Source organism: Bactrocera neohumeralis, chromosome 2 (assembly GCF_024586455.1).
Source record: "Bactrocera neohumeralis isolate Rockhampton chromosome 2, APGP_CSIRO_Bneo_wtdbg2-racon-allhic-juicebox.fasta_v2, whole genome shotgun sequence".
Taxonomy (NCBI): Eukaryota; Metazoa; Arthropoda; class Insecta; order Diptera; family Tephritidae; genus Bactrocera; species Bactrocera neohumeralis.
In genome coordinates, this window is record NC_065919.1 from 86,332,733 (window position 1) to 86,344,282 (window position 11,550).

At 39.4% G+C, this 11,550-nt stretch overlaps 1 protein-coding gene and 1 long non-coding RNA gene across 2 annotated transcripts; both read right to left on the bottom strand.

Annotated features, from left to right (window-relative positions):
- Positions 1 to 5,928: 5,928 nt before the first annotated feature.
- LOC126758973 (myb-like protein Q) lies at positions 5,929 to 8,593 on the bottom strand. The gene is made up of 3 exons (XM_050473482.1): positions 8,460 to 8,593; positions 7,781 to 7,960; positions 5,929 to 7,685 (listed from the first exon to the last, which is right to left on the bottom strand). Exons 1-3 carry the CDS (start codon positions 8,564 to 8,566, stop codon positions 6,107 to 6,109), a joined length of 1,866 nt encoding a protein of 621 aa, XP_050329439.1. The 5' UTR covers positions 8,567 to 8,593; the 3' UTR covers positions 5,929 to 6,106.
- Positions 8,594 to 8,831: 238 nt separating this feature from the next.
- On the bottom strand, positions 8,832 to 9,300 carry LOC126758978 (uncharacterized). Its single transcript, XR_007666932.1, has 2 exons — positions 9,144 to 9,300; positions 8,832 to 9,082 (listed from the first exon to the last, which is right to left on the bottom strand). It is a non-coding gene; the product is annotated as an uncharacterized LOC126758978 (long non-coding RNA).
- Positions 9,301 to 11,550: the final 2,250 nt, after the last annotated feature.

An 11,550-nucleotide genomic window follows, 5' to 3' on the forward strand; every position in this document is an offset into this window, starting at 1 on the left:
TGTAATGGTCTTGTGATCCAGTATTCAAGAGTATTTAAGTAACACAACGAACCGACGTCCTAAGCTATCAAAGTGACATAACTGTTAGTAACAACCTCTTAACCTAACCTAGCCAAAGAATATAAAATTTAACGCTGTCAATAATTAGTTTCCACATCAGTAACCAAGGTCTCGAAAATTGGGGCTTCAAGGCAGGAATTTTTCACGGATTTTTTAATACTTAGCCGGTGGTTCCCTGCGAGAGTCTTGAGTTGAGAGTATGTTAGGTTTAGCGAATTAAAGTTACGCACTCCGATTTTCGATGCTTCCTCCTACTATAAAAAAGGAAACTTTCATTAAATAACTCACAAATATTTCTCTTTTACTTCTCCCTTAAATGTATGGATCCGAGGCAAATATAGTAATGATATCATCAAACCAATAGCTCCCTGAAATTCAAAAGCGGTTCAAAAATGGTAGTAAAGTCTATTGTTTGTTTAAGTCAAGTCACATACCTATTATAGGGTGCATAACTCGACTAAAGGTGTAAATTTTCAGTTACCGTTGAAATAAAAATGGCTCAATATTTGTGCGACAGCTGCAGTTGCCATCTTCTAGTGATTTCTCTGACAAACCTACACAATTTAATAGAACCGTCAATTTTTACAAACAAAAGTGTATATATTTAAGAAAGCGAAGACTCACACCCACAATTGGGGCAGAAACCTGACTAAACGTATTAGCTCCACACCATAAAAGTGCTACTAATCTCTAATTTGCTAAATGAAAGAAAAAATTGAATCGTTCGAACAATGATTGGAATGAAATGAAGTCTCCCAGAATTCAATATGTTTTGTAACGAACCGATTTTGTATTTACCGTTATACATAAATGAATGCCAGCAGCCGCAATCTGTACGGATTTCTATTGCGCTTAAATACTACCTTTCAGCGAAAGACCTAAACTGTACTTAGTGGTTTCCCCAAAACTGTTCAGTGTACCGGATTATAGCACCTGTGGGAACTAAGGCGCTTGCCAGCTGATAAATGCCGTTAATGGAAGTAGAAGTGTGGCAAAAAATCGGCATCAAGCTAATTTAAATGAGAGAGTGCAGTTAACTAAGTTTCGCCATAGTTTTAATTTTCGCGCACAATGCGAATGGAAGGCTTCATATGAAATCGGTGAAAGTTCAACGGTACGCAGCAACAAGCACGGCAAGTGCAAAGAAAAACAGCACTTTAATGCGATAAGTCCCACATTTGCACGGCGGAGGCCCAAGCGCTGCTTTAATGCGCGTCGTAATCAAGCAAAGCGAGCGGGGCGCGCGGCACAGGGGCATGCGGTGAGTGCTCTTAAGTGTTTACGCGCCGCACACTAACCGACAACTGCGTTTGCGGCAGTGGCAGCGGCAGCAACGCCGACATCGACTGCGTGAGGGCGCGGAGGCAGGAGACATTGTTAAAATAACGCACTGAATTGCATTTTCAATTTACTTATCTGCGAGCAATCTCCGTGAATGGAAGTGACTTTGTGCGGAGCGAGCGAAATGCCAACGTGTCTTACAAATTTGATTAAATGTCGTTCGCACCGGAAGTGCTGCGGTTGCGTGCGATCACGCGCCAATGACTGAGAGTGTGTGCTCGCGTACATGCGTGCGTGCGTGTGTGTGTGTGTGCATGTGTCATTGCGCTATATGTCAACTGTCAACACCTCATTTGCAATTAAAGGATGAAAAATAAATAAAATTTATAGCGCGACGCTCCACTCACAAACTTGAAGCTAACTGCACCGCTGCACGATGCGCCTGTATGTGTGTGATGGTGACTTTATACGAGCTGATGCAATGGCGTTAATGTCGTTGCACGCAGCGCCGCGCGCCACTAACGCCACTTGGCGTCATCAATAATCAATAAAGATGCCAATGTGGAATAAAATGTATGCGCGCGAGAGAGGCAGCGGCGGGCGGCCAAAGCGGTGAGGGGAATAAAATAAAATAAAATTTTCGCCTGACAGTATTCCACTCAAAGGATAATTTAAAATTCCTTTTTTCGGCAATATGTGCAGCGAGGACACAAAAGTGCTGTGGCATAGAGACTGCCGCTCGGCAGCCACTGAAAGCTGACAACTGCCAGCCATGCTGGCGCAAGCTGTTGCAAGCCGCTCACATGCCCCTATGCATACGCAAGCAGCCGGTGTATGAGTATGTGGCTGTGACGGCACTTTTTGCTTTTTACATATTTGGAAATTCCTTTTCGTATTAATTTTTATTGCAATCTTTTGCCTTCGTCCCGAACGCCAGCTTGGAGCACATGCCTTTGTGCGGCTGCCACGCACATTCGCTGCATCTGCATAACTAAGTGCAACGGCGTTGCCACCACCAACACCCGTGTCACAAGCCGCCGGCGCTTTCAAGTGCCAATCGCTGTGGCCGTGTCAGCAATTGCTTTCAGGGTTGCAGCCACCTTGTACCTTCTTTGTAGTACTTCCAGTGTCCTGGCTCATGCAATGTCACACACTACGCCGCATGCTAATCCCTTTTAATGTTTCTATTCACAGCGTTGTGAATTCACCTCAATACCAAAACCTTCTCCCAGTCGACAGCAGTTTTTGGGTGCTCACACTTGCATAGAATTCGTTCGACTTTTTGGTTTTCTTTTCTGGCAATAAGCTGGAAATTAATAAGACTTTGATCGAGTATTGAGCTCACCTTTGTACTCAACCGCTTTTGTGTTTCAGCTTACGGATTAAGTATATACTTTATGCGTTTGACTTATCACTCCCTCGAAAATATTACACTTCAGTTAAGAAGATAAATTTTTAATCCTTTTCTCTTGCTCAGATTACCTTCACATCTATGTAAGTGCTTGTGTATATTATACAAAGTAAATGTCACTGAATTAAGTACAGGTTCTCTTAAAAAGTATTACTTTTTTTATAATTCAACGGGAAAAATCATTAAGTGGCTATAACCGAAAGAAAGGGATACACAAGTTGCTACTTTATCATGTTATTCAAATTCAAAATCAACTAAAAAACAAAGGAGTTAACTTCGGTTGCATCCGAACTGAAATACGCTTTAGAAATATAAAAAATCCCTTACAAGAACTTTAATCGGCCAGATGATTGATAAAAATATCTCGTTCCACATAAGCACTTGATTCCGATCGTTCATTTTGTATGGCAGCTATATAGTATAGTGATCTGATATTGGCGGTTCCGACAAACGATGCGCCTTTTAAGGAGAAAAGGTCGGTTGCAAAATTTAACATCGATATCTCAAACACTAAAGAACTAGCATGCTTATACATATACAAACCGACTCAGTTCGTCATGTTGATCATTTATACAAGGTCTGTCGCAAAAGAAACAGAACTTTTTAAATATAACTGTTTTTGGTGGCGCCACCTATTGGTGGGTATATGAAATAAAAAGTTTGACCTCTTGTTGACATTTGGTAAAAATTTTAAGACAATTGGATAACTACAATCGATGTTATCGATCAAAAAGTGATAGCAGCTTTTGGTCAGCGGTCGTAAAATGCAAAGAGCAAATATTAAATTTTGTTTTACACTTGGGAAAACGTTTACTGAAACATTTCAAATAATGAAAAAAGTTTATAGTGATCAGTGCCTATCCCGTAGTAATGTGCATGAGTGTTTTAAGCGATTCCACGAAGGTCGTGAGGACCTCTGTGACGATCAGAAGTCGGTCGTCTTCAGAAGTCAAAAATAAAGACAATGCTGATTTGTTTTTACGATTCCGAGGGTATTGTGCACCGAGAGTTCGTCCACCTGGCCAAACGATAATGCTGTGTTTTACCTTGGTGTTATGAAGCGTCTTTTGTCACGCATTCGTCGTGATCGACCACAATACCGTGAGGCAGGGTCCTGGCGCCTGTTGCACGATAATGCGCCGTGTCATCGGTCGACGCTTGTCACTGATTTTTTGACAAAAAACTCCATCTGGTCTTGCACCCTGTGATTTTTACCTATTTGGAAAACTTCATTTGCCCATGAACGAACACTGGTTTTAGGACATTTCAGCTATCCACAAGGAAACTACTGTGAATAAAAAAATATAACTTTTAAAAATTTTAATTTTTTGTTGTTTTTTTAACAGTCCTGTTTCTTTTGCGACAGACCTTGTAATTATACATATACTTTTTATAGGACCTCCGATGTTGTTTTCTGTTAGTTAAAAACTTTGAGACAAACTTAAAATATCGTATCGCCATAAGTAAAGGGTTAAATTTGTTGCCTTCAGCTGTTTTTGACAGCTCTTCTTCACATCTAGCAAATATTTATTTTCAGCAATAGCTAGTTCCGTTCGCTACATTCTAAATGTTTATCACCGCAGAGTCCATGACATTTAACTTTATTAACTTTGATCCTAAAAACATTGCTTGGTCGATTTGAGTATAGAAAAAAGAGATTTTTCTTCACTACATCCTTCGTGTCTTCAATGCTCCATTCTACACACCGTCCATTTTTTGGTTCATATGTATCGTCGGATATTCCCAAACAACTTGTAATAATATCCACAAACTATTTCCAATTATCACTCCAATAACACCAATAAAAAGGTTACATTGCAGTGGAAAGTACTACAATGAAATAAGCTGCAAGATTGGCGGTGTTAGGTGAATTCTTCAGAATAACCTTCTAACATAGCTCAATAAGCAAACAGTTGTTGGATAAACTAGACCACATATCACATCCGGTCTTAATGCTCCATTTTGGAGAGAAAGTTTCTAGTCACATTAAAAGAGGATGGATGATGCAGGAGAATGGGATTTGTCAGCAGAGCTTACAACATCACAGCCTAATCAAAAATGTCTAATGAAGTTTCTAAATTTGTTTCATCAAAATCGGACAAGTGGTTCGCGAGTTATGTTAAATTACGTTTTTGCCAAAATGTTACAACTAAGCGAAAAAACATCAAGATAAGGAAAAAATTTAAAAGGTCATACAAAAAAACTGACACATACGAACGCCAAACCCTTTGAGGGTTTTACTATACTGACCTAGTACCATCACCCTGACTTGGAATTTCTCACCCCCCAGACAATAATCTCAAAAATGTTCCACAGTATAATGTAATAGAAGCAGGAAGGCAGTCGATATAACGGCTGATGAAAAGAAGCTGCATATATACTAGGTTCTTGACCACAAAGAAATTTCGTGAAACGAAATAGCTGATAAGATTGCCATATCGGCCATCCATCTGGCTACCAAGGGCTACCAAACAAGTACAGGAAATATGGAAGTCCCTAAAAACGATACACAAAGAAATTTCCGATAGGGCTGACATACATCATGTACAAGAGCCACGCACGCTTCTTACTCGCACGGTCTCGAAAGGACTGCAGGATCGTTGTTGGCCTCATTACAGGTTACAACATACAGCTCATGCGAGGAAATATGGAAGTCCCTAAAAACGATACATAATGAAATATCCGATAGGGCTGACATACATCATGTACAAGAGCCACGCACGCTTCTTACTCGCACGGTCTCGAAAGGACTGCAAGATCGTTGTTGGCCTTATTACAGGTTAGAACCTACTGGCAGCTCATGTGAACCGGAGAGGCATAAGTAACAATGACACATGCAGTAAGTGCAGGAAAGTAGGCATGAGAAAGACGCTGGATAAACTTCTATACCTCTGTTCAATCATTTCAAGAACTAGATCCAGCAGTTTCGCAGCTCAAAGGACTAGATGAAGTATCAAAATTAGATTTCAAGTCGCTATTAGAGTTCAGTTCTAACACTTCTGCTCAAATTAAACTGAACCCTCCATCTGGTTTTACAGAGGTCTATGTATGATGTGATAGCACGTCAGTATACTCTAACCTAACCTAGTTCAAAGTAGCTTCCGGCTCAAGGGAACCAAACCTATTGACCCACGATGATCTGAATATCTCACCAAATAGAGCTTAGAGTAACTTGTTTTGAGTTGTTTGTCCAACTGACGTTTTATTTTATTATTATTTTTTTCAGACATCCAACTTCGAGAAAACCACTTTAAAAGTTCTGACTTTAAACATTGGTTAGCTAAGTAAATATGTAGGTAGCTATATAAATTTTTAAAAATTATGTTCCTAAAATTTTACGAGGTTGCAAGTTTTCTATAATTTTCTCTCGGAACGTGTATAAAATGAGTCTTCATATCGGCGATCGTCATCATCGTCGAGGTCACCAAAGTTATTATTTCCACTCACGTGACCCTTTGAAGAGTCTGAAGACCAGGTATACGATGACAGTGGAGAGTTGCTTGAGCCACGTCTAAATGGTGAAGAAGCCGGGCTGTAAGACCATGGATGCGATGCCTCACTATAACCCCTATTGGGAGGTGATGGACGACGATGACTGGCATAGCTTTGATGTTGATGAGATTGGAACGAAGACTGTTGTTGAGGGTGATGAGCGGGATAATGATGCTGAAAGTGATCGTGAGGTGGTAGAGCGACCGGTTGCTGATTATGGTGATGCTCGTGATATTCTTCATGATGATCCGTTTGTTGTTGTTGATGTGCATAGTTGTCATTTGGACGATTTTCATGGTACTGTTGTTGTTGTTGAAACTGATTATGGACGGGATGCTCATGTTGCTGGGGCTGTTGAATTTGAGACGGAGGTTGTTGTTGTGGAGACTGAGCTTCATACTCCTCCTCTTCAAATTGTTCGGGTGGATATGGGCGTTGTTGCTGGTGCTGCTGATGATGCTGTTGAAGCTGCTGCTGGTAATAATGTTGTTGGTTGAGGCTGGTGGCGGAGTTTATTGTTTGATTGCGGTACAGATAGGGTGGGTCATACAATTCTGGACGTGGATCGCGATTAGCCGTTATTATTGTTGGAGTGGGTGAAAAAGGATAAGTGTCACCATGTTGGCTAGCACCGTATGCTTGATTGTTATTGTTGTTGTGCACGTTCTGGTTGTGTTGGTTCTGAATCACCGCTGCGCCACCATGATGTTGCTGTCCACTGCTGACACCGTTGGTGCCATAACTGTATTGGGGTTCTCCGGGTTGGCGATTGCCATTATCGCTGCCACCGTGATTGTTATTGTTGTAATTACCAATGTGGTTGTTGCTACTGGCAACTCCAGCGCCACCAGCAAAATTGTTGCCAACATTCACTGCACTCGACACACCAGCTGCGGCACCACCGCCACCATCACTGTATGGCGATGTTTGTAGCGTCACACTGGCCAAACCGGGTGCTCCCGCCGCCACTGAGCTGCTGCCCGCCGACACCAAAGTCTCCGGGGCCACGACAATATTCGCGCCCGATGTGAATGCCGACGCCGGCGAACTGCTCTGCTCACGCGAGTTCATTTCCGCCAGCTTCGTGTTGCGATTGCGCACCATATTCGTCGTCATCACCATCACAGTGGGATTCATGGCTTCCATATTTTCCTTGAGGCAGCTCTGCAGCAGATTCACAAAGAAGAAGAACGCCAACAAAGTTAGTGCGTTCATTGTGGAGGCATTACTGTCGCTAGTGCTATGCTTCTTTTTGAAGCCCTTGGTCGGCACGGTCGGATGGGGACGGGCATAGATCTTTGGCGGAGGTGGTGCATAGCCGCCATAACCGCTACCGGCTGTGGCATGATGTGAATACGAACCACCGGTAGGCACATGTACCGGTGCATGTGCAGGATGATAGCCATAACTGCCAGCTCCTCCGCCATGGGCGGCGCCATAACTGTTAGCAAAGCATTTCGAGAAATAAGGAGATATGAGTCAAAAAATTAGAGCCTGCTGAGTGAGTTCAGCATTTTTGTAGAATTCTATACTAACCCATATCCTGAGGGTCCAGTACCACCGCCAGTGCCTGTTGGGTCATCGCCCCAGCCTGTTCCCCCGCCACCACCGCTTGGATACAAGCCACGCAAATTTGTTGCTTCGTCCATCTCGCCCATTTCCGGTGACATTGGATACGTCATATGACTTGGATACCTGGCGCGATCTTCAGCACCTCTGCAAAGGAACTTGAGGTGATAAGAAGTTGGACCGTCGAGTAATGTCAACAATTTAAAATATTAAATTATATTTAGGCATTAAAAGTGAAACCAGGAAACGGCATTTCTATCTCAGCCTCACTAAAGTTGTTTTATATGTTGTTTCTGTCTCGATGTTTCTTACTAAACTTACACAATCCGCTGGTATTCTGGCCGACAGTCGGCTCTACGTAACTGGTAAGCAACTGGTCTTAAGTCATGTTAAGGACAGTCCCTTCGGTAAAATTCTTTATTACTATTAGTGGGATATTTTTTGGTCTTAGGTTAGACTTGGTACATAGGCTGATTCTACGTTCTTAAGTCTACAAAATCTGATATTTTCAAGAGGTTTTAACTTTTGGAGTCCATATAATAGCTCAATCTTTTAAGTTATACTACAATATTCAATAAAAACCGTTAATGTCTGGTACTAGATGTCATCTTGATAAAAATCTTGGCAGTTGCACTTGAATACTTACGAATATTGATCCATATCAAGGCCAGTGGCGGCCGAAAAGGGATTCACCGACACATCGCTGTATGTTGGAGCATGATTGGGGGGCAGGTTCACATAGTCCGCAAACATGTTTACCCTTTACGATGCGCTATTTTTTCCAAAGCTATGGTATAGTGTTATGTAATACGTCTGTAGGTCAAAAACAATTTTCGACTTCTTACAACTGCAATAAAAGAGATTAGAAATACAGGCTTCTTAAGCTTAAATACATTCTTCGTAAGGATAAGTTATGGAATAAGCTTCACTTAAACAATTAGGAAAAGCAAATTTGGAAACTCAAAAATTATGTTTCAATAATCTATTCTAGTAAAGATGTTCAAAATGTACGCCAAACTTTGGTTCAACATATACTGATTTTATTCGACATTGGAATAAAATACATGTTTATTGTTATTGTTATATCTAAGCACAAAATGTGGTTCATGTCCGTTATCCAGATATAGTTTTCTTGTGGATCATGCACAACAACTATTCCGGCGACTTGCAAAAAACGAACACATGGCTATTAAAGAATATTTTCTCAAATCACTGCAGATCACTGACAAATAATTACGTTTAGAGGTTGTAGCTTGGTTGAGGTCATATCTACGGCGAGAAATTAATAAAGAATGAGTTTGCGGTTTATTTGCTTTAAGCCCTCTCTTACCTGGGTATAGTCATAATCAGGTAGTTGCACTCGCATGCGCCTTCGCCATGCAATAAACAATGCATAGGATCATTAGAAAAAGTCTCCGAGGTGAATTTAGTAAAATTTTCTTTCAAAAAATAATAAATGAATGAATGATAATTTGAGGCCGACTATGATTTGTTCAAACAAAAATAATTGATATTTATTTTTTTACAAGTGGGAGATGTGAAGTGTGTTAAGTCAAATTCAAGTTGCTTCAGCATGGCCTGGAGCAATGGCCTCTGGCGGAAGACCTCATGTTTTTTAAAACTAGCAACACAGCGCATATCACAGAGGTGGTTTGGAGAAAGACCAACAATTTTGATTTTTATTCGAAAAATAACTAAGTAACCTAGTAGGGCTTTTCACCGGTAACCCACTTCTAAGAGACCCTTAGACCTTTAGATATATAAATGATCTTTGTTATTAAGTTACCTTAACTCGACTTGAAAGTGCTTTATGTCAGTCAACCAGGCTAGGAAGAACTAGCCAAACATTTTCCATTATATATTTATGTATATAAAGTCATAAGCGGTAAACGTGGGCATCCTGTTTATCCAGAAAGTTTTAGGATGCGTAAGGAACTGAAAGCTTTAATATTTATTTTAAGCTCAATTTAGTCATTTGGTTTTTGATTAATTTATGTAAATGAAATTTTTTTTAAACGCCGCCCAATTGTCAATTTTTGATTTTTTGGAGGACCTTTTTTTAGCGCCGTGCTAAATCTCGTATATCGCAATAACTGTTTAAATTTCACTGTACATTCAGAAACACTGAAATTTTCAAAACTATCAATGTAAAAGATTTATTTTTAATTCCCAAAAATTTACGTTTTTTAGGCTGTCACACTAGAGCTGCCAGTTATTTTCAAAGGTATAGGTATTTCGCTAAATCCGCATCCAAATTGGTCGGAATTACTTGAAATTTTAAGGAAATATTTTTTATAGACTTGTCTTTGTCTGCAACTAGTCATTACTCCCAAATTTCAAATTTTCAGTATTTAAAAAAATATTTCTTCACCAAAAGTGGTACAGAAGTTGTTTTTTGCCATTCCATGGAAAAATTTTTTCCAACTTGGCTTTAGTTCCTGAAAATTTCACAATTTCAGATGACTATTGCTTTCATACCATGAACGGAGAATATTAAGTTTGTCACCAAGCTTGTAATAGGCAGAAGGAAACATTAGAGACATATATGAGCGATGATGAATTGAATCGATTCAGCAGTCATAGCCTCTGTATATAATCAGTTTGTCTATATATACGCGAACTAATCCCTAGATTTTGAGATTTCGATATGAAATACACACGATTTTTTCTTCCCAAGAAGCTGCTCATTTGTCGGAACAGCCAATATCAGATGACCATAGCACATAGCTGTCGTACAAATTGAACGATTGGTATCAAGTTTTTGTAGCAAAGGTAGGTATCCAGCTCTTAAGTAATTGGTGATAAAGTGTGTATTGAACTAATAAAAAAAATGTATTAAAAATTAGTACTAGATTTCTTCAGAGCTGCATACTACCGCAGGAAATTTTCTTGACCATTTCTTAAACATTTTTTATATGAAGTTTTTACATCTCTTGAGAGCTGGATACTAAGCTTAAAAACGTTATTATTTGACAAGGTATCAACACGAAATTTAGCACAGATTATTATCCCAGGAAATGCAATATTATCCGAACAGATTGTTCAACTATAACATATAGTTGCCATACAAACCAACCGAACAAAACCAATTTCTTGTACATAAATAATGTTAACATATTTGTGAAGGATACGAGTATTCCAGCTTCTGTGCAAGCGAAGTTAAGGCGTTACATGGCTTTTCGGGTTTCAAAAAATCGAATATTTTTATTGTTTTATTACATTCTAAAACACCTCTAGAATACTGTCATAAATTTTCTAGTTGATCCAATAATAGTTTCGGAGATACAGCCTTGAGAACTTGTGCGCTCGAGGCTAGCTAGTCTCAGTCCACCGTCTTTAAAAGGGTTTTTCTCGAAAGTTGCGAAATTTTTACGAAAATTTTCATTTCTTTGTAAAAATGTCTACCAAAAATCTAATTTTCAGTTTTTTTCTTTATATGATTCTGTAAGTAATTTTCAGAATTTCTTTGTTAAAAGTGTATGTTTATAATAATAAAAACTTCTAAAAAAATATTTAATTTTTTATATGAGAAAAAAAGGAGGAAACCCATGTAACCCCTGAATTTATTATTAGTTCAATACACACTTTATCACGTGCATGGGTTATTCTGTCCTTGTCTCTTATTTTTTAGATAATATTAATAGTAATTCATTTTTTATTTTATATCAGTATTAGAGAATATTATGTATAGAAACATACAAATATACACAAAACAAGCTTTCCGGAATTTCTATGAA